General features: G+C 55.1%; 1 protein-coding gene across 4 annotated transcripts; it reads left to right on the top strand.

Moving 5' to 3' along the window:
• The first annotated feature begins 509 nt into the window (after positions 1-509).
• KCNJ4 (potassium inwardly rectifying channel subfamily J member 4) lies at positions 510-25,033 on the top strand. Of its 4 annotated transcripts, none has more exons than XR_013929161.1 (3): positions 14,641-16,578; positions 17,152-21,656; positions 21,741-25,033. XR_013929161.1 is itself a non-coding variant. In XM_080393799.1 (3 exons), the coding sequence occupies exons 2-3, from the start codon at positions 17,290-17,292 to the stop codon at positions 19,863-19,865; spliced, it is 1,368 nt and encodes a 455-aa protein (XP_080249925.1). In that variant the 5' UTR covers positions 14,641-16,578; positions 17,152-17,289; the 3' UTR covers positions 19,866-25,033. The 4 variants fall into 4 exon arrangements, 3 of the variants coding, with proteins under 3 accessions (XP_080249924.1, XP_080249925.1, XP_080249923.1); XM_080393799.1 differs by having other exon boundaries at positions 17,152-17,327; positions 18,536-25,033; XM_080393798.1 differs by lacking the exon at positions 14,641-16,578 and adding an exon at positions 510-5,308 and having other exon boundaries at positions 17,152-25,033.
• Positions 25,034-25,061: the final 28 nt, after the last annotated feature.

Raw genomic sequence — 25,061 nt, 5'->3', positions numbered from 1 at the left:
GGGAAAGGCGAAAGGGAAAGGGATCCCTGGCCTCTGGCCGCGGGGATGCGCGCTGCTGCAGGGCGGCTTCCCAGGGACATTCCCCGTGGATGCGCTACCTCTGCCCTGCTCCCAGCCGGCCGCCTCCTGCCCTCTGCCCTTCCCGGCCCCGGCCCACATCCAGCACCTCTCCCAGGCGCTCCGCCTTGCTTCCTGGAGCAAAGGAAGAAGCGAGGAGATCCGAGTTATCGGGCCACTGTGGCTGGATGTCACACCCCGTGTCCACAGCGGGTCATACGCAGCCGCAGCCGTTCCCCGGCATCCCCCCACCAGGCACCCCTGCCTTTGGGGGTCCTGTCTGGAGCAGCACAGATCCCAGAGTCCAGCCCTGGAGGAAAGGAAAGATCCTTCCAAGAGCTGGTTTGAAAGAAGCTTTGCTGAAAATATTAACTCTGGATTACTGCAAAAGGATTACAAACAACATAATGCATGAGTTGACAAAAGAAGCACATAGATGCTGCTGGTTTTATAGATTTGACACAAAGGAGCTTAGTAGTGATGGTTATAAAGTTTTAATATATTCAGAAACAGCCCTGGGTGACCAGCCTGGTTGGGATAAACCTTGTCCCTGCAGCAGCAGTTATGCAGGGAGGTCTCATGGCTGCGGCGGGGGACCTCCGTGTCGGGACAGGGCCATTCATTATCCAATTGCTAATATAAAGTAGCTTTAATACAACCAAATGGATGTACTAATTTGTCACCTTGTCCCTGAGCAAATCACACCTGGCCACTGGTCTAATTTGGTTACTCCAGGGTTGGATAACCCCACCTGCTCTAGCCCCCGGGCTGGCTCTGCCTGCTGCCCTGCCTGACCCCCGCCGTCACTCGTGGCCGTCTCCTCCGCGTCTCCCTCCGTCTTTACGGGCTCGCTTGGAGTAAAATCCTTAATGATTAAAGTGTAAAAATATTATTCCTGGTGCTTCCTGAGAGGACTAACAAGTCTATTAGCATCACCGGATTCCTTTCTGAATACATTTGCATACATTTCCTCCCTGCCCGTTTGTTAGGCTGGATGCTGTGTTTTCCCCTCTGCCACTCCAGCACCTGCCACACTGGGCTTTTCCAGCCGCGTTCCCAGGCCAGGCTGGAAAACACCCGCTCAGCCTTGCAAAACAGGTGGGGCCCTGCCTGCCCTGGCCAGGGCACTGAGGCGGAGGTTGGTGCGGTGGGAGAGGAGCAGGTTAGACCAAAGGAGAGCATCGGCAAAGGAGTGGCAGGGCAGGGGCTGGCTGAAACCAAGGTTCCAGCCCTCAGAGCGGAGCCACCTGGGATTTCAGCAGGGCCCTGCAAGGCCATGCGGGTGCTGGTGAAAGCCAAGCCCCGGCCTCGGTGGGCCCAGCTGGTCCCTGGCATCCCAGGTCCTTTTGCAGGTGGGCAGAGAGAGGTTTGAGCCATAGAGCAGAGATGGGAGGTTTTGGGGGAAGGAACAGATTTAGGGTCCTTTCTTCTGACAGATCCCCTTCCAAGCCCCTGTGATGCAATATCTGAGAGTCCTCATCATCCTCTTGTCCCTCTGCTCCTCTTGGCAGCTTCTTGTTCCACCTAGGGGATGATGCCTCCTGTGGAGAGGTAAGAATATTGTGGGTAGCAAAAATTTGGTCTCTTCATCTTGCGCCTTCCCAAGAAGAGCTGATGAGCCCCAAGCCATGGCATTATCTCCTGCTATGGCACCAGGAACCACCAGCTGAGGTGACCGTCAGAGAGACTTCATGGGAGCAGACCAACTGAGCTCAGCTGGGACACAGTGGTGGGGCTGGGTTGTCCTCATGGGACACCCCTGTGCGGCACATGGGAGGGTCATGGAAAAGCTTCTGGGAGGGCAAGGGGCACTCAGTCACTTAGAGAAGGAAAAACTGGCACACTAAGTGGGAGCAAGTAAAAATAACCCTTCCCTCCTCCCTCCCTGCCACAACATGAAGCGCCTTGCACCGGGTGTCTCCCTGCCTCCCAAAATAATGCCGGGTGCTGCCACGGCCCGCATGGTGATGCTCTCTCCATGCCTCCCATTTCCATGGCGACAGCAAGGAATGTCGCCAGGGTGACAGGGAAGCAAGCAAGCTAGGATTTGGCATTAAAAATGAGAATTTGGGGTTGTTTGGTTTCTTTTAATCACACACATACACACACACACACCCTTCTAGTTCTATTTCTGTGTTTCCCTCTGCCTCCACTGGCCTGGGAGGCTCCTTCTCCTGCAGAGCCACTGGGCCAGGCAGCAGCAGCAGCTCCGCTGAGTGCCCTTCCCTGCCCCCACCTGCCCTGCGAAGGCGATGGTGATGGCCTGAGAAGGGGTGCAAAGGGCGTCTCCTTCCCCCTAAAGCATTTCTTTCCTGCCACCGGGAAGGCTTCTGTGCTTTTGCCCCTGGAGGTGCTTGGCCAGGGGTCCCCCTCCATTACCACCGCAGGCTATGGCTCAGGCCCCATCCAGACCCCCTGGGAGGCCGGGCAGCCCTGGAGAGTCATCCCAGAGCAGCCCCAGAGAGGGAAGTGATTCAGTGTTCCTGGAGGGGCTGGGAAACGTGGTGGAGTTGAGCACCACAGGCTACCTCCATTTCTTACCACCTCTGCTCCTACGACCAGGACAGCTCGTCCGGGGCAGTCCTGGAGCACTGGGGACAGAGGTGAGATGGTCAGAGGGGGATGGCAGAGGAAGCCCAGCAGGTACTAAGGAGACCAAAACAATGTTGTCTGGTTTAAAGACTAAAAGTCATACCTGCCCAGTGCAGAGAGGGCTTGAGGGTTTGGGCTGGCTTAGCTGGTGTTGCAGGAAAATGGGGCTGTAGGTGCTCAGACAGGGGCTGCTGGGATGGGGGTTGCTCTTGTCTTCATCCCCAGGCAGGATGTTACCTTCCCAAGAGCTCCTATGTCCCCCTCCATCCCTCTCCATCCCTCTCCATCTATCCCTCCATCCTTCCATCCCTCCACCCATTCCTCCATCCACCCCTCCATCCATTCCTCCAAACATTTCTCCATCCACCCTCCCATCTCTCTTTCCCTTCTTTTCTCCATCCCTCCATCCATCCCTCCATCCCTCTGCCTCCCTCATCCCCACAGCAGCATCGGGAAAGGTTGGCGGAGTGGGGCTATTTTTGGGAGCGTCTCCCTGGCAACGGCTGCCACCGCCGTCTGTGGTGGCTTTTCCATAGGTGCTAAAATATTCCACGCTTCTTATTAAAGACGGTGCTGGTGGAGACGGGCGGGGGTGGTGAGTGTGAGCCACCCCGCTGCCGGGGCTGGCGGGCTTGGGGCGGCCAGGGCATGGCATACTGGGGGCACAAAGACAGTGAGGGGCCGGTGGCATCCTTGATGCAATGTCCCCATGTCCCTGCTGATGGCCCTGGCTGTGCCTGCTGCCTCTAGGCTGTGCCAGGGTGCTGGTGCCATGCACAATGTGCAGCTATTCATTCTCTTGCTGCCCAGGTGGAGGGAAACACAGCAAGGGCCCAGGGAAAGCTGGCGATGGGGAGCAAAAGGCAGACAGGGTGAAACCCAACATGAAGTCAAGGTGGCTGCAGAAGTGTGCAGGTGCCTGGTGTCTTTGCCTACCCCAGGAAGGAGCAAGGTGTCACAGCAGCATCTTCATCCCTTTACTGCACCAAGGGGAAAGGCCTGTCATGGTGCCAGAGGGCCAGCATGTTTTGCCATGAGGCATCTGTGCAGCTCCCAGCTGGTAGCTCTTGGGACCCCCATGGGCTCTGAGGACAGGGCTTTTGGGAAAGCAAACCTCTCCATTTGCAGCTGCTCATCTGCATGGAGAGCTACTAAAAAATACCCGCTGCTTCCCCTGGGGTGGCTTTGCCAGGTGAGAGCAGGCTGCGCCCACTACGGTGATGTTTGCCAATGCCAGTGGAGGGATGCTGGTCCCCACAGTGTGTTGCGGGGGGGGGGGGGGCGGGGCAGGGGCAGCTCATATGCCATGGGATCTTGGGATGATTTTGGGAGGGAGGGTAATGATTGTTGCAGGATTGGGGCCCAGGGCACACTCAAAAAGTGGTTTTTTAAATGTTTTTTTTACTTTCCAACACAGGCCTTAATGCTGGGGATGGCAGATGAGACACCAAGATGGAAACCCATAGACCCTACCAGCCTGGCACAGGGCCATCCCCAGGAGCCCATGGCCTACAGCCACTGCCTGTGGGGTCAGGGCTCTTTTAAGCCTCTGGCTTCACTGCTGCAGGGTCCCCTGGTCCCTCGCCTTGCCACCAAGAAGTGACCTCTTCCAAGCCCCTGAGATGCTGCTGGCCGTGGAGACCCAGGGAGAGGTTTCTGAGACAGGTTTCCTGGCAGGTGGCTGCTCACCATCCTGGAGCACCAAGAGCTGGTCCCTCCTTGCCTGCGCTCCTGTCCCTGGCATCGTTTATCCTGGCAGGACAGCCCCAGCACTGCAGGGTGGGGAGGCTGAGCTGTGGATGCAGAGAGATGATGCCCCACTGCAAATGCTCTGCACAAGCTGGGAGAGCCTGGTCCTTCCTCAGGGCAAGGTGTCAGTCCAGCACCCCAAATCCAGGTGGGAAAAAAAAAAACCCTCACTATGGATATTTCAGCTCCTTGCGCCAGCCCAGTGGAAGGATTTGCCTCCCCAGGGGCACCCAGCAGCCGCGCCGTCCCCTTGCCACTGCCAATGGTTGTGCTGTCATCTCCCCCATGGTGGCTCCGCAGCTCTGAGCTCACACGCGAGGATGGGCTAAAGTAGCGGAAAGCTGTTGGATCCTACCACAGAGTTACTGACTTCTCAGCTACAGACTGCATAGCAATCAGCGAGGGGGAGAGGCAGCCAGGGAGAGGGAGTGGAGCGCAAAGGGAGGAAGAGTGGAAGGGAGAGGGGGGATTTGGGGACTAGAGCAGGGGGGCAGAGAGAGGCACGGGCAATTAACGCCAGGGAAGGAGGGAGCCAGGCAGGAGAGGGGAGATCTGAACCCGTCGCTGAGCCACGAAGGCGCATCAGTGCTCCGTGGGATGGACGCTCCTGGGAGCAAAAAATTCTGAGGAGAGACAGAGGCAGGAGCAGAGTGCTGGCGTGGGCAGGAGAGGAGTCAGGAGAGGAGCAGGTCATGGCAGAGAAGTAGCTTCTTGGGGGCGGGGGGGGGGGGGGGAGGGGGGGGGAGAGAAGCGGGTGGAAAAAACCCCAAGCCAGAGGCGAGTGAGGGCTGCAGAGAGACCTTCCTCCGGTCCGGCTGAGACATTTCATGGTGAGATGGAGAAACTGGCTGCTTTCCCCTTCCTCTGATGTTGCCTCGGCAGGGCTGGAGCATCCCTCGGCAGGACCCGGGTAAGAGGCGGTGCCGGGGTGCTGCTCCCCTCACCAGCGTGAGACCGGGAAGGGTTCTTTTCCTTAGGAAAATAAGGTACCATTTCATCCGCGCTCGCTCCGAGGAACAGCTATAAATATAACTCAGAGAGAGATGCGTGGCTTCATGTGAGCGTGCCAGTGAATAATAAAGTTGCCCGTGGGCACAGCGTATGCAATAGGGCGAGCGGGGTGGCCGCGGGCCACGGGGCAGGGGTGGGTGCCTGCCCGTACACCTCCCCAGCTTCCCCTCCTGCCCCTCGCCACCCTGGCTTCGGTCGCTTTGCAGGTAACTTCTTCGTTTTTTCGGCTCTCTGTGTTTCCTTAGTGCCTTCTTGTCTGGGGCTGGGTCTCGCTCACCTTTTGTTTCTCCTGCTCCACACGGGCAGTGGTCCTGGCCGGTTCCCAGAGAAGAATGGCGCTGGAGATCTGTTCTCCAAGCACCTCGGTGCAGCTGGGGCTGAAGCAGCTGTGTTGGCTCTCCTGCTGCCCGTGGAGCTTTTCGGGCTCCAGACCTGCCCCCCTCCCCCTTGCCTTCCAGCTCTTCTAGTCTCAGTGTGGCTGATCCTGCTGGTGGTGATCCAACGTCTCCCAGACAGGCACAGTGCAAAGGGCCTTCTGGATACTGGGTTTGGGTGAAGGAGCTCAGGATGAAGCCATGAGCAGAATGCCATAGAAACTCTGGTTTTGCCCTCTTTTGGCAAGGCCAGCATCCCTTCTGGGGTGGGAGCATGCGGGTAGGTTTGCGTGGTGCGGGCAGGTCACCTTGGACATCCCTGGTACCACCTTCAGCCCCTGATGCCCTCCTTCTTGGGAAAATTGCCTGGAGACAACCAAATTGCTCTGCCAAGAGCCTGGAGTCTCTCATCTCCACCACCCATCCTTAACTTCATCCGTAGCAAAGCAAATGGTGGCTCCGGGGCCTCTCCCTTCGCCCCTTCCTCCCTTCGGGGTGTGTGCTGCAAAGGGCAGATGGTGACAGCACACATAGGAGACATGTGGTGGAGGTGACATGGCTCCAAGACTAACTGCCTTCAGCCTCTGCTCTGTGCCCTCCTCAGCTTCTCAGGAACAGGTGTTTGCAGGAGGTGGGAGGTGTGGAGAAGGACCCAGGGCTTGGGGTCGCCCAGAGCCCAGGAGGGGATGGGGGGTGCATGGGGACCACATCTTGCTGAAGACTTGGGGACGTTCTCCTCTCCTTTCACCATTGGAAGTGGCATCCACAGATGCCTGAGTCACCCCGGCATGTGGCCATCCCTGTTTGTAGCCACATAATAAGCACAGGGGGAATACATGTCCTAGGAGGGAAAAGTGAGCCTGGTGGGGATGGGGGTGGTGGGGAAGAGGAGGGATGGTGAGGGTGGCCATGAACGGGATAAGCTGGAGAAAGCTGGAGAGCGGATCTGGAGGGAAGTGGAGCTCCCTCTTTGCCACCTTTCTTCTCTTCCATCTCTCCCCCTCCTCGATGCCAAGGCAGAGCACCATGATGTGCAGTGCTGGCAGGGGACTGCCAGTGGTCCTTGCCCCTCGCGGCTGCCCGCTGCAGTTTGTAAGGAAAGCCAGGGAGCGAGGAGGTGGCTGAGGAAGGACAGAGTTACCTGGCAGGATGGGTCTCCCACTGGTCACTCTGGCCACTCAGCCACCCCGCGCTTGGTTGCCAGCCACCACCCTGGGGTCAGCTGTGTTCTTGGGTTGCTATTGCCAGCAGGAGGGTGCCAGCGAGGGGGAAAAGGACATGGTGATAGATACCTGCGACTGCTGCACGCTGACATCAGTGCAGACGCAGAGCAGAGTGGTTAATTGCAATCTGCCCTCAGCAAGTTCCCACTGTCCTGTCTCGTTACTGGACTGGGTTGGCTTAACCTGACAGCACAGCTGGAGATCAATAGATGGGTGCTCTGTCTTAGCGATCGATCCCTTACTCACACGCGTGGCTCCCCGGCCTCCCGCTGGTGCTCGTTTTTCTGTGAATGGTGAGGACCGAGTGAAGCTGTCTGTGCTTGCCTTGCAGCACTGCGAAACCGTGTCAGGCTAAATTCATGTTCCTCGATGGCGCTGCTCCTGTGCCCCTCATCAGGGTGGAGGGACCTCAGATGGAGCCCCCGGAGGCATTGGCATTGGTTTTCCTCCCCAGACAAGGTGGCTTTACTGAGTACAGTTGGTCTTGAAGCCCCTGATCGTGGGACATGCTGATCCTCCCACAGTGAGGACTCGGGATGGGCAGGGGCTGCCTTTGAGCTGGTTCTTGCTTTCAGACCTCTTAGGTTTATTCTCCAGCAGTGAAGGTGGTGCTGTGGCCTGGGCAGATGAGGGATGGGAGCTGGCTGCAGTGTGACCCTGTCCTGACTGCCCCAGAGACCCGTGCACCCCCATGCCTATCCCCTTGGGAGCCTGGTGGCAGACAGCTTGCCTGCAGGGGCAGTTTTGGCATTCACCCACTAGTGTATGTGGGGAGGAGGTGCCACCTGGGGCTAGCGCCAGCCATGCTGGCACGCCAGCACCACCGCTGCTCTCGCTGGAGATGAGGGAGTGGAGGATGGAGGACAAGGTACCCTCCAGCCTGGCACGGCCCCATGCCATCGGCTGGGGGCTCCTGCCAGCACTCTGCCTGTGCCTGTGCCAGCCCCTGCCACCATGGTGGCGGGCTTGCCCCTCTCAATCTGGACGGCTGTTTTATTTCTATGGCAACATTTCTCCCGAAACACTTCAGAGGGAGCCTGGTGCTGTGTGAAAATGAGGGAGTCAGCATCCCCCACTCTGTCCCCTGTGAAAGGCTCGGAGAAAAGACCCTAACACCTTTCCTGCCTCCCTTCTTCCCACCTTCCCTCCCTCCCTCCCTCCCTCCCTTCCTTTCTCCCAGGCAAGTGGTGCCAGCACCGGTGCAATGAGCTGCCAGTCTCATCCAGCCTGCACCTCCATTGCCTGTTCTCCCTCTCCTGCCTTCATCTTTGCTCTCCCTTCTCCTCTCTCCTGCTGCCTTTCTGCGCTGGGCCATGGCATTTGCTGGCAGCCTGCTTGGGTACTGATGCAGAGGGGTCAGCTGAAAGAGTCTTATAGAAAAAGGATGTCAAAAGTGACTCTGCTGTAGAGAAGAGCAAACCAGTCCTATAGCCCCATGAGAGCTGTACAGAGTGGCCCTGCCAGCAGCATAGCGAGTGCATAGGCTGAAGAGCACCAGGGATCCCAGAGGCTGGACAGGCCGGCGCTTCACCCCTCCACAAAGTTCAATGGCATTACATAGAGGTGGTGCCTGCCATAGGACTAGACCCATTGGCCCTAGAATTCTTCTCCTCCCCCTGCCCCCATCGCTCCCATCACACAAAAAGAGCCTTGTGTCTGGGTGAAGGCAACCAGAGAGCAGCTGTGGGCAGCGCTGAGTGCCAGCAGGCGAGAGGCAGGTGAGCAGGCAGGGCACCAGCAGGGGCAAGCGCCGCAGCCCAGACGAGCAGGGGTACAACAGCAACTCATAATGACAGCAGGGGGGATATTGCAGGTGTAGCAGTGCGCAAATGCAGCTGCCATGTCCCACTTCACACTGCTCTCCCCCTGTGCCTGAGCCCATCTGCACGGGCAGCCCCGGCCAAGTTGCAGAGCCCGGGGACAGGGGAAGGAGAGGGGGACGGTCCTCCCATACCACAGGCAGCAGGAAGCACTAGGGCTTGACATCTTTCAGATGCATTTTTTTAACCAGACTGAGCAAGCTACAGCAATACAAGTCAGCAGACTTGTAGTGAAATAGTTGATCTGCTCTCCTCAGGAGTGCAATTTTGCAGCTTACCTGGGATGCTCCCTCTGCTGTTTCTGGTGCCTAGCAGGCATACCTGAAAGGGGCGAAGCTGGGATGCCCTCGGGAGGCTGGTGGCTCCACTGGGCTCCTTTTTAGAGTAGTGACAAGGGGCTTTGGGGGAAATTTTTTTTTCCCCTATTGCCGATGGACTAGTGCTGAGCAGCCAGGCCATGCTGGAAGCTCGTGCAGCAGCCGGGTGTAGAGCAGCAGCTGTAGCCTCTCTTGGCTGGGGGTTTGGTGCAGAGCAGGCTTTTCCCTGAGTATTGCTCACCCTTTGCTGCTGTCGCTGTTGTTATCATCATACACAACCCATTTGCAGGCGCCTGCCTTGCTGGGTGCTTTATAGAGGCACCAGCAGACTGTTCCTGCCCTGTCAGGAGCGCAACTGCCGTGGACAGGCAGATGATGTTAGCCACCCTTGCCCCCCTGTTCCTGTGTGTTGATAATGATCCTTGTTCCCGACTCGCCAGAAGCCGCTGAGAGGCCCCACACGGGCAGCCCTCCTGGCCAGGCTGGCACAGGCTCAGGAGGAGCTCTGTGCTGGAGAGACGCTGAAGCGTGGGGACGCTGCTGGGAATGGCCTTTCGGCAAGGCTCCCACAGGGCAGGGTGCTCAGCAAAGGGACCTCCTGGTGTAGGGGGGTTAGCGGAGATGTTCTTTTTGCTGATGAAGTCGTGCTGGGAAGCTGGAGGAGGTGACCTGAGTGCATCACAGCTGCCTAGGACACGGGGACCTTGGGGACACCCCAGCGTCTTCTACTTTTCAGGTCTTGTGGGTTTTGCACCAGCCCTTCAGGGTCTAGGCCACAGTTTTGGCAGGATGGCTGCTGGGGCGTGTGTCAGGGCCAGTGCTTCCTTGGGAGCTGGTGGGACGTGGTCTGCGCCCTGGCTGCCACAAAAGTCCAGCTCCTTTTTGGCCAAGACCACCACCCAAGCAAGGCCAGGGGCCTTTTGAACATTTAATTTTCCCTGTGATGCCAGCCACAAAGAATAACACACACCTACCTCACCTGACAAGAAAAAGCACGGACTTCTCCACAGCCACCACCCCAGCAATGTCCTCTCCTTACGTTCCGGCTCAGCTGCTCCTCAGCCCCTGTCACTTGTTCCCCCAGCTCCATTTTGGCCAGAGGAGAGTGGGTGAGCATCCGTGCCAGTCCCACCAGCCCTGCCATGAGGTACCCCAGCTGCTGGCCGGGATCCTGGGGAGCGGGTGGCCACTCTTGCGGTACTGTCACCCAGATGGTGCAGCCAGAGCAGGGGTTGCCCGGCTGGTGCCGGAGCAGGCAGGAGGTGATGCTGTCACCTTTCCATGCCACTTCCCGACGTTGCCATCCTGGGGAACTTTGTGTGGATCCCATTTTTATCTGGTTTTTCTCCCTCTCTCTCTTTCTCTCCTTCTCTCTTTGCTTTCTTCTCTCCCCCTCCCGTCAGTATGTGGGCTGATCAGTGCTCAAACTTTTAATTCAGATGGTAATTGGAATAATAATACGGGCAGAATCCTTCTGGCTCCGTTGCTGCAGCTGGCTTCAGGGAGCTATGAATAGCTCTGAGTCACACACTGAGATGGTTTAACTTCAAATCATTTTGTTTTGTTTTGATATTACCCATCCCCAGTCTCCAGAGCTTCACAGGGGGGAAAAAAATCCCCCTTCTCACTCCACCCCAAAATATAAACCGGGCAGAGGCACGTTAATAAAATCCTCATTTGGAGAGAGAAACTGGTCAGCGGATCATGCCTTGCGGGGCAGATGGGGACTGTTGGCACTTACTCAATCTATTTATAATTATTGAACGAAAAGGCAGAAGTGTGTATATAAAAATGGTATAGAGTTGATTACAGCTTCCTCCCCTCACCTTCCATATGTCACTTGCCTTTTTAATATGGTAAAACTCTCCTGCATGGTGACTGTGCCTTCGCGTGTGCTCGTACAGCGCCTAGCACCCAGCCCTGCCAGCGTGGAGGAGTGAGAGCTCAGCCATTGCCTCTTGTGACAAGACAGCCCCACAGCACCAAGCTGCCCTACAAGCCCCAGCATGAACCCCGGGAATGTTTGTGAGGAAGAGGAGAAGAGAAAGAGCTACAAAGAGGATGGAGAGGACAAAACGAATGCCATGGGTCTGCAAGGCTCCGCAAAAAGCCAAAGGGGTCCTCTTTCTGCTGCAGGTGTTTCCACCCTGAATTCGCAAGAGGTGAGAAGACGTCTGCTGTGTTGTCACCATGCCCGAGCCAGCAGGATGGGTCTGTGGACGCTGATCTCAAAACCAGGCGGTGCTACGCAGCTGGTAAGAAGAATAAAGGCAAGAAGCACAGCACAGCCAGCGGCTTCGGTATTGACCACAGACAGGAGGGAAGCATTTGCCAGACAACTCCAGATAAAGCAAAGACTAAGAGTGTAAAAATACCCTGGGATTTTTCCATCGTTGTCGTTCACGGTGTACATCCCAGAGCACCAGATACGGTTGTTATAAAAAGAGAAGTGGGGGAGTGCTTCAGTGTGGACTTTTCTGTTCTGTTTCATCAGATTCTTCCACTGCAAATTTAAAGGATTGACAATCTATGATCTGCCTTGGCAGAGACTGGAGAAAGCCTGGGATGTGCGAGGCACTGCACCGTGTACTGAGGATGGAGCAATGGAGGCATTGCATCAGCACCACGTGCCCTGACATTATTAGCCCACAGATCCCTCGGAAAGCGACAGCGGCAGCCTGGCCCCACGCATCTGCTCAGGGTCAGAGCAGTGCCAGGGTGGCAGCGTGGGCTGGTGCAAGGGCTTGTGCTGCTGGAGCGCAGTGTCACTTGGGAAGGCAGGGATGACTGCAGCACGGCAGCAGTGTCCTGGCATCACTCAGTCTAGGGCGCAGGAGGGGGAAAGCAGTTGGGAAGGAGGGAAAGGCAGCCCAGGCTGCAGGGCTGGAGGTGGCTGTTAGCCTCTGGAGACCCACCTGGCTGACACCTTCAGTGATGCAAGACAGCGGCTGTGATGTCCACGCTGCAGCAGCTTCCCAAAGCACTGGGGGGCTTCTTCAGGCCATGAAATACATGGGTGTTCATGTATGCTCAGGACATGGCAGCAGAGGGATGGAGAAGCATCTTTCCGAACCCGTCTCCTGCCTAGCATCTCCCAGAGTGCCCCATGCTGCACCCACCAGCATGGTGCCATCCCACTCCCCAGGAGTCACCACTGACCCCCCAGATTCTCCCTCCACATGTGGGTTCCAGGAGGCAGAGCCAGGTTCCAAGAAGGTCCTCGGGCATACTCCGGGATTCACATCTCTGTCCTCGACCAGGCTTTCCTCCCCCTCATCCATGTGACAGGCAGCTGTCTGTTTGGGCCTTCCCCCTTCATCCCATTTGTGTTTCAGGTTTTCAGGTAGCAAGGAGACAATTTCACAGCTGTTTGAACTGAGTTTCCATAGGGTTTGGGCTCTTGGCACCGCTCCTGACCTTGCCAAGCTGCTGGCATCCATTTTTGCAGGCAGGAACGTCGGTGGTGGCTCTGGACCACCAGCTACTGAGGAGGGACAGTGGCTACATCACATCCCAGTGTGACATCTCCAGGGGGCTAATGTGAATGCTGACCCAATGCAATGGCAGTCCCCAGCCTAGGGCTTCTCGCCTGCCTGTCTGTCTTTCCCATGGTGGCACTGCGCGCTGTGGGGGTGTGTTGGGGTGGAAGTGGTAAGTGGGTTTATTTTCGTTCGTCTCCTGGCTCGTGCCATTCTGAGCTTGTGGTGCTTGGTATTACTAACACTTCCCTGCACCAGCTGGCAGCAGGGGATGAATCAGATCAGCAGCACCACAGCATGGACCCCTCGATGGCCAGACGACTTGGGGCAATGCCTCTGGCCAAAGCACTGGTGACGTCTCCTGCCTCTGCCCAGGGTGAGCCCTGGCACCAAAACGCCAGCAGGCAGCTTGACCTTGCTGCTGGAGATATCTCGGCAGCCTGTGGGGCAGGGTTGTCCCCTCTGCCCCATGCTGCCTGCCTAGGGCCAGCTGGTCCTTGTCCCTCCTGCATGCTGGAGGTCTCACGTGGCTTCATGAGCTCCTCCCTGCCCACTGGCAGCACCCCTGAGCTGGTGTTGGCTCTGCAGCCACAAAGATCCAGCTTATCCTCCTGCTGCCAAAAAAGCACTTTTGCAATTGATCGGTTCCTCTCCCCTGGTCATGACCTCACAGCAGGCAGTGAAGTCACAGGATGACATCACAGACCCTGATGATTCCTGTTCTTCCCATAGCAAAGACACAGAGATGCCTGGTCCTCTGCTCCCTCCCGAACACCCTCGTGATCTAAATGGGGGGATTTCAGTGTCTGCCTCTTCCCTCATGAGTGTCACTGAGGCAATAGAAGTCGGCAGGCTGCTTGTCAGTATTACCTGCCTGCATGACCCAGGCTCCAGGAGGATAATCTGGATCCTCCCACTTGCTGCAGCCCAAAAACCTGAAAAGTGTCATGGCTGCTTGGCACTTCTGGGACAATGGAGGGAGTCTGCCCAGTATCTCAGGGCTTGGAAGATGATGATGACAATTATAATGATGATGAATCCAGCTATCTCTGCCACTCAGCATATCCTCTACCCCAGTGCAAGAACTATGACAGCTCGAGTGACACTCGGGTGGAGGATCTAGGGGAATCCATCCCATTTTCCCTAAATCCCAGGCACTCTTAGATGGTGAAAGAGTAAAAACCAGAATTATGCCAAGAGGTTGCCCAAGCATGCACTGGATCTCGGAGGAGAAAGTTCAGAATTTTCAGGAACCATTCTACAAAGAGACAGAAATGCCTGGAAGCTTGTCCAAAGATAAGGACCACAGCTGGACCTGACGCCTTCCTGTGCATCAAAGGTTGCAAGTTCTCCAAACTGCCAGTAAGGCACCATGTGGCTCCTATGACTCTTTCTAGCATAGTGTGGGCACACACTTTGGGACGGATGCCTCTACCTCAGAAGCCCACGCCAGTGGCCCTTCTCTGGGGTACCCAGAGCACACCAGGGAAGCAGAGCCCCACATGATGCACAAGGAGGCCACTGGGGACAGGGAGTCCCTGTCACTGCAGCTGACCTGAAATGTGCTCAAGGAGAACAGCGTGCTCAGGAAGATGGTTAGGAGCATGTGGAGCAGAGGCTGGAGAGGCAGTTGAAGGCCAGCCTGGCCAAAGAGGAGAGGGAAGCCCAAAAGCTACAATCCTTTGTCTAGTAGACTGAGTGGAGTCTCCAGCTAATGACCGAGCAGGCTCTGGTGGCAGAAAGCAACGTGGAGAACTGAAGCAGGAGATCTCTATTCTCCAGGGAGAGCTGGAGAGCTCCAAGATGGCGAATGGGCCAAACAACTGACCTGGGGGCAGTGAAGCACAACACAAACTTTGCCTTGCAGAACCTCCACGAGATCATAGCTGGCCCAAACTTGTCTATCAGACAGCCTGCCTCTGGAGTGGAGTTGCTGCATTTTGTTGCTGAGGTCCTTAAATCTATTGGCAAAATTTCCAAAGCTGAAGCAGAAAAAGAGCGATGAACTCAGTTCTGTGTGGGTCCTACGGATGGGTGTGTGGACCAAGACCACGGATCTCCCACTACATCCTATACTAAACCCTTTTGCTCTCACATGATCGAATGTGTGCGTTCAGATTTGTAGCCTTTTCTCTTCATGGAAATACTTTTCTTGTGATTATGCACAAATTGCAGGTAGTGATGTAGTATTAGCTGCCGATGCTCTGTTCTGGCCCTGTGGACCCAGCAGCAAACCTTCCCCATGTTCTTAGCTGCAAGGTCCAGCCATGGTGGGCTCTGCGCAGGAGGCTGTGTGTGCCACAGCTCTGGCTGACTTGAGGTCCCGTGTGGGAGCCAGGAGGAAGCACAGCAGCATAGGATGCAGCACTCTTAAACAGCGTATCCATCCCTTCCCACGGCTGTACCACCCAGAACCAGAGATAAGCAAAGCCCTTGCATTTCGTCTGCTTCCTTTGCCCCTTCTCAGTGAGGTGGGGAAGGTGTGTAGCAGAGATCCAGGTGCTGCTGCACATGATTTCAGTGAGCAGAAGCTCTTCAGGTCCTCCTTCCTCTTCTTTTGAAGCTGGCCAGTACCTGGGTCAGAAATTCAAAGCCTCTAGAAATTGTGCACCAGTTCCTGCAGCTGGGGAAAGGGGGCGGTGGTCAGAAGCCTTTAAGAAGTTGTGAAGTACCCGTACATGTGAGCTGTGGTAGTGACTTTCCTCTGCTATCAGTGTCAGTGCTGGCCAAGGATGAGCTTGGCTTGTCCAGGCTAACTAAAGAAGGTACCAGTTGGAGAGGATGCCCTTCCTCTCCTGGCTGGAGCCAGCATGGACAGGTATACCTGCCTGCCTTTCTCACCTCTTAAAGACCTGTGGCATCCTGCAGTCCAAACTCACCATGTAATCACTGAAGGTATGTCTCAGCTTTATCCTAGCAGGACCATCTGTGGGCGTGAAGCGACCTTTCTTCAGCGTCTAGTCATCCCTCAACATTTCTGATGAACTTATGTTACTAACCCCAGTTTCTGCTCTAGGTTTACCCAGATGCACATCATAATTTCCTGTATCTGGCCAAACTGACCCTCCTTAAAGGTTTGGATGCTGTAGGGCAGTTGAGGAGGAGGGTGGGTGCTGGCACAGTTCTGTGCTTAAGTGCTTTTTACTGGTGGGAATTTTTGGGCAGCTGTTCACTTTTACATCTATATGGTGAGTTGCGGACTACAAGGTTGCTACCTTCTCCTGGTCCCACAATATCCTTGGTCTGAACAACCGTATTTGTGTTGCCACAGAGCTTAAACTGCTTCAGTAAGCTTGGTTTCTGAAGGAGAGACTGCTGTTTAACCTCCATCCCAGACATGACAGCAGCAGTGCTTGCGCATCAGAGGTGATGTCTGGAGCTACTTACTTGCTGCTTTCTCATCTGTGCTCCTAGCTGAGGAAAGCTGGTGGTGGTCACGCTTAGCCACATGAAGCCCTGTTCTGCAACACTGATGATGAGACAAGGATGGATCTCACCAGCTTTTCCATCCCAGACAACATCACTTGGTGTTTCTCTCTCCTGTCCGTGCATGACCACTTGCAAGCAGCTCTAAACCTTGGATTTGTCCCCAAAATCCTTGGATTTGTCCCAGGTATGGCAACCACTGGTTGCTCATCAGTGAGGCCGGGGGGAAGTAAACTAGCTGGCTTTGTCTGCATCCTGCGCTCTGCGCTGGCTGCTGTAATCCAAAGGTTACAGTGCAGGATTAGCATGGGTGTACAAAGCCCTTCCTAATCTGTGAGTCATTACCCCCTCACTGCATTTCACTTCCCAGCAGCTCTGGGCAGGCAGGATAGGTTGGCTCTTGAGTCTTCAGTTTCCCCATTCTTCAGTTTGGGGAGGACCGGGTCAGGACGTAACATCTGCTGGACATCCTCCCCAGGGCTCTGCTGCTGAGCCGCTCCTTGGATGCTGTACACAGCGCACATCGCAAGGTTTGTTTGCTCTAACCAGCTTCTCCTTGGCTATCCCTAAGCCCTTCCTTTCCACCAGTTCTCCTTTTTGGCTCTACTGATAGCTTTTCTTCTCTTCAAAACAGTGGGGTGTTCTGCACCCCCTGGAAATAAGTCTCCTCTGGGTCAGGCTGGGCTGATGAAGACCCTTGAGGGCTGCTGTGCATGTCTGTGCTTTGTTAGTCCTTGTGTGCAAGGTATTTAGCCCGGCTGAGCTCTTGTCCTGGTGTAAGCTATATTAATATAATGGCTCAGGGCAAGGGCCCTGCAAGCTGCTCAGCCGTTGTGCCCTTGATCTGGTGAGCAGGGACGGGCTGGCCCTGCACCTCTCCCAGCAGTAGATGCTGGGGAGCGCGGGGGCTGCAGGTCGTGCAACCCACTCTGTGTCTGTCAGCTCCTCACCTGCCCGAGCCAGGCTGCGGCGCGGTGCCCCACGGACACCTCCAGACCTCTCCCGAGCAAAAGGCCGGGAGCCCTGCAGCCCCTGCTCTGGGACTGAGACGGCTGCTGTCAAGGGAGGCTCTGACTGGGTTTTGCTTCATCCTTCTCTGCAAGGCGCGTGCCCAGGAGCAATCACAATGGCAGCATGGGTCCCAGCTCGCCAGAGGTGAAACCCGGAGCTGCCCAGTCCCATGTGAGTGCTGCTGCATGAGATCCCGTGCCCTCCCAGCTCCCGCAGCCCCCTGACACCTGATGATACAGCGAGCCATGGGCAGCGTCCGAGTCAACCGGTGAGTAATCCTCCTCTCAAGGACTGCTGATGCCCCAGGTGGCCTGGTCCTCCTCATCTGGCCTTTCAGCCTGCCCTTTGTATATTTTTCTCAAATTACCTGCCAGGGGCTTTCCTGCTCAAAGGTATGGCTCCTCTCTCCTTCTCCAGTCCCAAACATGCCATACGTGGGGGCAGTGCTTAGAGGAGTATCATAGAGAAGCAAAGTGCTGTATGGTGCAGGACCAGAAATTACAGATTCCAGCAGCACTGCAGAAGCCCCACGTCTCCAGGAATCACAACTCCAGCCACCAATGCTTCCCTCACTGTGAGACGAGGATGGGGGTTACGGAGCCTGTGTTGGAGGGCTCCAGCTGACTTGTCAACATTACGGGGTGGGAGAGACACTGCCAGCCTGAGGGGTCTCCTGGGAGGCTGTGGCTTGATGACCACAAGGGCAGAGTGGTTTTGGTGGGTTTGTGCGCTGGCTTGATTTCCTCGGTAGTTAGAGCATCTTCTGCCGTTGCATCTTTAAGGAGTATCTGCAACTGTCCCAGCAGTACATGAGGGGCAGCGGCAGTGTTGCCTGTGAGGGAGGAGAGCTGGAGGGGCAAATGTCTCCCAGAAAGTGTGTGTGGAGCTTCTGCCAGGAAATCTGCCAGCACTTTGGCTGTTGATCTCCAAATTACACCTTTGGCTTTGGATGCAGGAGCCACATGTGTTGCTGTGGCAACAGAATTGTCCTGAGCACAGGAAGTGTATAAACATTGTCACCAGCACACCATGAAATCAGTGAGGAAAGCAGAGGAGAAAACAGAAACTCCCAGCCTTATATAATGTTAGGGCCAAAATGTGGCCAGAATGCCAGTGTTTGCTCCCAGGCTTTCCAGCTGGCCCAGCTGCTGTCAGGCTTTGAAACCTTGGATCCCTCCTCACCACAAAGTCTAAAAGGTAGCACAGCACAACAAACTTCTCCTGCTTTGCTGCCCTGCCAGGACTTTGCTAGATACAACCTCCTGGCAGTAAGACTCAGCAAATATTGCACCCAAGCTCCACCAATTTGGTCAGGGTGGCACCATGGTGCAATAACCAGGGAACCATACTGTTGTGATAGTTAACACCATGCTACCATAGCCCCATGAGCCACCCATGTGTCTCCTGCCCTTGCTGTCTCAGTAGTTGTTATTATTCATGTATTTCTGCTGGAAGTGCCTGTTTCTTCTCTTCCAGATACAGCATCGTCTCGACTGAAGAGGATGGGCACAAGGTTTCTGCACTGGGCAGCATGAATGGGCACAGCCGGAATGGGAAGGGCCATGCCCCACGAAGGAAGCACCGCAACCGTTTTGTGAAGAAGAACGGCCAGTGCAACGTCTACTTTGCCAACCTGAGCAACAAGTCTCAGCGCTACATGGCTGACATCTTCACCACCTGTGTGGACACGCGCTGGCGGTACATGCTTATGATCTTCTCTGCTGCCTTCCTGGTCTCCTGGCTCTTCTTTGGGTTCCTTTTCTGGTGCATTGCTTTCTTCCATGGTGACCTCAGTACACCGGCAGTGGGAGGTGGTCCCTCTCTCCTCAAGCCCTGCATCATGCATGTGAACAGCTTCCTAGGGGCTTTTCTTTTCTCAGTGGAGACACAGACAACCATTGGGTATGGCTTCCGCTGTGTGACTGAGGAGTGCCCACTGGCTATCATGGCAGTTGTGGTCCAGTCCATCGTGGGCTGTGTTATTGACTCCTTCATGATTGGCACTATCATGGCCAAGATGGCAAGGCCCAAGAAGCGGGCCCAGACCCTCCTCTTCAGTCACCATGCAGTCATCTCTGTGCGGGATGGCAAACTGTGCCTCATGTGGCGGGTGGGCAACCTGAGGAGGAGCCACATCGTAGAGGCCCATGTCCGAGCCCAGCTTATCAAGCCCTACATGACGGAGGAAGGGGAATACCTCCCCCTGGACCAGCGGGACCTAAATGTGGGCTACGACGTGGGCCTTGATCGTATATTTTTGGTCTCACCCATTATTATCGTTCATGAGATTGATGAGGAGAGCCCACTCTACGGGATTGGCAAGGAGGAGCTGGAGACAGAGAACTTTGAGATTGTTGTTATCCTGGAGGGGATGGTGGAAGCCACAGCCATGACCACACAGGCACGAAGCTCTTACCTTGCTAGTGAAATCCTTTGGGGTCATCGTTTTGAACCAGTTGTGTTTGAGGAGAAGAACCACTACAAAGTGGATTATTCACGCTTTCACAAGACCTACGAGGTAGCTGGCACGCCTTGCTGCTCAGCCCGGGAGCTGCAAGAAAGCAAGATGACTATCCTACCTTCTCCTCCACCTCCTAGTGCCTTCTGCTACGAGAATGAGCTGGCTCTTGTCAGTCAAGATGAAGATGAAGATGATGATGAAGTGGGTGTGGTGTTAGGGGGCAACACGAAGGAGGAGGCAGGTGTCATCCAGATGATGGATTTTGGAAGCCACCTGGACCTGGAGCGGCTCCAGGCAACTCTGCCCCTAGATGCAATCTCATACCGCAGGGAGTCGGCCATCTAACCCCTCCAGCCTCCCCATTCCACACCTGTCACCCACCATCTCCTTCTCTGTTCTGCACCCATATGTAGCTGGATAAGTCCCTTGCCCACCAAAAAATGCCTCCTGTGACTGCCTCTCAGCCCCTGCGTACATCAAGGCCTGGAGCTGCTCTGATATACTCCCTTCCCCATGAAGTCATACTGCCTGGAAAAGGAGTGAGGGTACACCACTCCTCCTGTATGTGCAGCTTGTGCTAGGACCCCCTTCCCGCCCGGAGACAGGAGAGCAGCACGCCTGGTTTCTCATCTCTGGAGAGGTGACAGGAGTCCCTGCCCTCAACGGGCAGGCTGGGACCCGCAGCAAGTGTTTCTGCTGCGGAGACAACAGCAGACTTTCTGTCCCCTCTCGACATGGGTAGGCCCCGTGGCTGTCCAGAGTCATGACCATCACTAGGAGAGAAGCAATGCCCAAGACCTGACCAGATGAGGATGGATGGGAGAGATCGGGACTCCTGGAGGGAGTGGGGAAGGATCTTAAGGAAGGGGTTTACTTGCATGTTTATTTCTTGTTGCACATGACTCTTTCTTTGTATATAAAACAGAACGAGAACTGAAATCCATATTCTTCCACTGCAAATGCCAAGCTAGGAGACAAGGACACTCCGCATAGCCTACTCAGCATTCTCCTGGGCTTTTGGCATATGTCGTCTCCAGAAGCAGCTCAGCTCCACGGACTCAGACCCAGTTCTCCCAGTCTTCATGAAAAATACACCCTGCTCCTCTCCTGAGATTCCTGGCAGAGGAGGCAGGGCCCTGTGCTTGCACACTCAGACTGCTCCCTGGCACAGTGTGGCCAGGATGACAGACAAGTGACCTGACTGGACAGCAGACCCTCAACTTGCTCCTTTCACCTCCTCCATTCTTCTCCCTGCTGCCATCAGCTGTAAAACTGAATTTGTAACTATTTATTTTTAATAAAGTCTAATATCCAGGGGGAGGTGTGGAAGCAAAGGAGAGATCCCAAGGTATAGAAACCAACGACAGTTACTAGTGCTGGTGTTTGCTGTTTGTATGGTGTTGGTGCCCAGGAGCTCCACCAAGAGCACTCCCTTGTTCTAGGCCTCTCTGGTAAAGACCTAAAATAAGAAGCTCACAGAGTTTGCTCAGGGAGAAGATCATACAGAATGTAGGTAGGGAGGGAAACATTTGCTCTAAAATTACCTGGATCAAACAATCCCGCTCGGTCTGGAGATAACAAGAGTTTTGCTCAGGGAAGGGTTATAAATACGCTTGATGAAGAGACAAAGATGTGTAAGACATTGCTCTAGATATAAGGCTCAAAAACCCCTCCAAAACCAAAAAACCCTAAGCCTCCTTTTTTTCTAGAGGCAAGTAAGAACTAAGGGAAATGAGGGAGGACATCAACCAGAGCTAAACCCGTAACATCACTTGGCTGTCATTTCACAGAAGACACAAAAACCTGATGAGCCTTTTCCTTTAGGAGCAGCAGAATTACTCCTTGAAAACTGTAGATGGTACAAGGACAGGAAGACAAACAGGTAGCTCAGGAAGCTGCTCAGGGCATCCAACAGTTGTGCTGTGGAGGGAATGGCTGAAGAAATGATGTCCCACCCAACCCCTGATCTACAAAGCAGAAAAACAGCATCTCAGTATCAATTTGGAATTGGTTCAAGAAGCAAGAGGAAGCGGAGAAGAAGCAGAAGGGGAAGGAAGGAAATAGCAGGAGTGAGAGGAAGAAGCAGGCACAGCAGGCGGGCGGAGGAGGAGGAAGCGAAAAAGAAGAGAAAATGAGGTAATAAGGGAGTGCATTTGCGAAAAAGTGGGGATAGACTAACAAGACTGGTCTAGACCCAGACACGGCCATTTCTTGTCACAGCACATAGGTTCTGTGGGGGGACAGCTGCCCTGCACAGGTTTGGTCTGTGCCCAAGCAGTGATCTGACACTTTTGGGAAGCCTTGTCAAGAGGGGAAGAGGAGCTGATGAGAGGATGAGAGAAGAGCAAACAGGTGACAGCTGAGGAGCAGAGCATCAGGGGAGGGTGGGGGGAGAAAGGAAAGGCATCACTCCTGACACCTCCCTCTCCTCCCCTCAGGTACAGACTGGGGACAGGAGCTCATGAGTCCTGGTGTCTCCTGGCTTTTCCCATGTATGACTTGATACACAGCCTCATTTTTCCACGTGTGTCCCTGTCCCACCTCTCCTCCCCACTGCTAATTAATGAAGTCCCTCCCTCCTTTTGTTATTTATTTATTTTCCCCCAGAGGGAATAAGCAGGGGCTGGTATTGACCTGGCTTTTAATACAGCTTTCACTGCCGGGTGCCTGCCACTGGCCATGGCAGTGGAAACAAACTAATGGACCGAGAGAGGACTCTGTGTGCGAGGACACGGGCATCCAGGACACAGGCTGGGGTGGTGGCCTCCAGGACAGGGGGGAACCCGCGTGGCTGGGTACGCTCCCACTGAAGTACAGCATCCCTCAGAGGTGGATGGCAGTGCTTGGTGGGGGTGAAGTGCCCACAGCCTGTTAGCTCTTGGAAGGCTCACCTCCAAGGAGAGAGTGCCCAGCAAAGCCAGGCAAGTATGGGGCAGCTGAAATACACTAGGGCCATGGGCGAGCACAGCTGGGGTGTTGAGGTGGCACACAGGCCAGCACTGCCACCCCTTGCTTCAGCTGGTGGGGCCCTTGGGGGGAAAATTGGAAAAAGGTTGCAATGAGGTTAAGGGAAGAAGCGTCACGCGGCCATGCTGGTATCCCAGCCCACTCCATATGCTTCAGCCTGCTGGCCCTTTTCATGTCATGTTTGGCAACATGGTGGAAAAGACACCAAGGCACTGAGGAAAACCCAGCTAAACCCCTGCTGTTCCCAATAAAACTGGGAGAAAGCTGGCAACACTGTCACATCGTTAGAGAGGGGAGAGAGCTGAGGAGGACCCAGGTGAGGAGAGGCTGAGGAGACAGGGCAGAGGGGAGGAGAGGAACAGCCAGAGTGTGGGAGAACAGAGGTGAGGGGTAAACCTCTGTCCATCAGCTGCTCCTCCTGCATCTGTGCTTATGTTACCAAAATGGCATGTTCCTTGGGTACACACAGTCCATCTGACTGCCCGGTGCAGTCACTCCTCCTAATAAAAAGTGCTCTCCTGCCTCTGCAAGCTGCACGCATGCCCACAGGCTTTGCTGATACACAGCGGTACACACATCCTTCTGCAAGGTACTTCTGTATGCTCAAATTACAGGGTATTCGTGCCCAAGTACCCACTGCATGTACCTACATGCATATGCCACACATGGGGGCATAACCCATCCTACACCACAACTTCATCCCATAAACACCCAATGACATGCGCACAAATGCCATGTGACGGCAGCATCTATCTCAGTAAGTGCCTCTGGTTGTATGCCGGGGACTCCTTTATGCAGCCTGTGAAAGACCACCAGGAGAATCCACCTTGGAAGGCTGTTTGCTATAAAGAAGACTGGACATTTTTAAGCAATCTGCAAATCAGCTCTCCAAGCCATTCGCAACTGTAACCACAACTGCTATTTTGGCTTTTGCATACAATATGTGGAACATCACCTTTCAGGTCGGTGACACCGTCTAGGCCTGTGCTCTCCAAGAAGACACCTCTATTGCACACCAGGGCACGACGGCCCTGGGCTCGTCCTTCCTCCAGGGTCTGATGGAGGGGCTGTTTTCCCAAGACCTCCCCCTAATCCCAAGGGGCTGGCAGCTTGCTTTTCAGGAGGAAGACACTGCTTCTGCTTCTTTATCTGCCCACAACCTATATTTCTTTCCTGTCCTACTTCTGAACTTCTTGTTTGGCTCATTATTGAAAACTATTCAAATACCAGAAAGATAATGGGGAGAGGAAGGACTTTTTCCCTATGAATAAGATCCAGGCAATGGTTCAGATCCTCCACCCCATGACAACTACGCTGCTGTCAGTCTTGCCAGCTTTCAAATGAATATTGTTGTTGTTTTAAATGACACTTGAGAAACTTGTTTCATATTTTATTTTTGGTGACACTTTTGGACAACCCTTTTGAAAAGAAACTGTCATTGGCACCTTTCAACTCACCCAAAACTTGCTCAGCAAAACATTTTGATACACACTGCAACTAAAAATAATTTCAAGAAACACAACAATAATTTCAAACAGGGAGAAAATGGGTTTGGATTTCCATGATCAGGAAATGGTGTTGAAAATAAATGTCCCTGCTGCTGAACAAATGCGTTCCTTTTCAACCAGCTCCATTTTGTCCAGGTTTTGCCCAGGAGCGGAGCAAGGCATATGGCACTGCCCCAGCAGTTGCATGCAGGCTCATTGCCTCTGAGCAGCAAAATGACTCCTCTGCTATTTTGAGCTTTAGCAGCCCTTCTTCACCTTTGCAGGAGAGCCTGAGAGCTCTCCTAGCTTTTGGACAGACAATATAAAGTGGCCATGGTTTTCAACGTCACGAAAAAGAAAACCCAGGGAAAAAAAAGCCTCACCTTCCCAGGCCATTAAAGGCTTGCTCTTGGCCCCGTGAAGTCAATGGGACTTTTGCCATTGCCCATGGTAAGAGCTGGGACCTAATGGAGTGCCACTATCGGAAAACCCCGCAGGCTCTGGCCCTGTGCTAAATCCGCAGAGCCGGGACAGACTATTGCTGGCTGCGCAGGCGGGGGAGAGAAGGGAAGGCAGCCGGCCGGGATGCTGAGAGCATGGGGTGGTGTAGGGCCGGCTGGGGCAGCCCCCCTGGGGCAGCTAAAGGGGGACAGCAGAGGGATGGGGAGGCAGGGGAGGCAGTCTGTCGACGCAGCTGCCCGTGGCACGGTATCCCACGGCCGGGGGCTGTCACACCAGGAGGACCTGAGGCGGTAGCCAGTTCTAGGAAGGGCTACAGATGCTTCTCCTCCTGCCGCGGTCAGCAGAGCGGGGGCCCTGCCTTCCCCAGCCCCGGCGTGTCCCCGCCGGCAGGACGCAGCGCAGGGCGGCTGAGCGGCACGGCGCGCACCGGAACAGCCCGGCCGTTGCCCGGCCTCAGAGCACCACCTAGAGATGAAAGCGAGGTGGCAGCCCCGCCGGCACCGGCACCGGCACCGGCTCCCCGCGCTGGCCCAGCGCTGCCTCCAGCTCCGGCGCTGCCGTGACATAGCGGGCTGGGCTGGGGCTGGGCCGGGGCCGGGGCCGAGATGGGGCCGGGCTGGGGCTG

Source organism: Falco punctatus (genome assembly GCF_963210335.1).
Source record: "Falco punctatus genome assembly, chromosome: 6".
In the NCBI taxonomy this organism is placed as follows: domain Eukaryota; kingdom Metazoa; phylum Chordata; class Aves; order Falconiformes; family Falconidae; genus Falco; species Falco punctatus.
The sequence above is the reverse complement of the archived record's forward strand: the minus strand, read 5'-3'. Positions and strand labels throughout refer to the sequence as shown.

Excerpts from the sequence above, each read along its gene's own strand:
- KCNJ4 (XM_080393798.1), top strand. The coding sequence starts at position 18,444 with ATGAGCCACCCATGTGTCTCCTGCCCTTGCTGTCTCAGTAGTTGTTAT.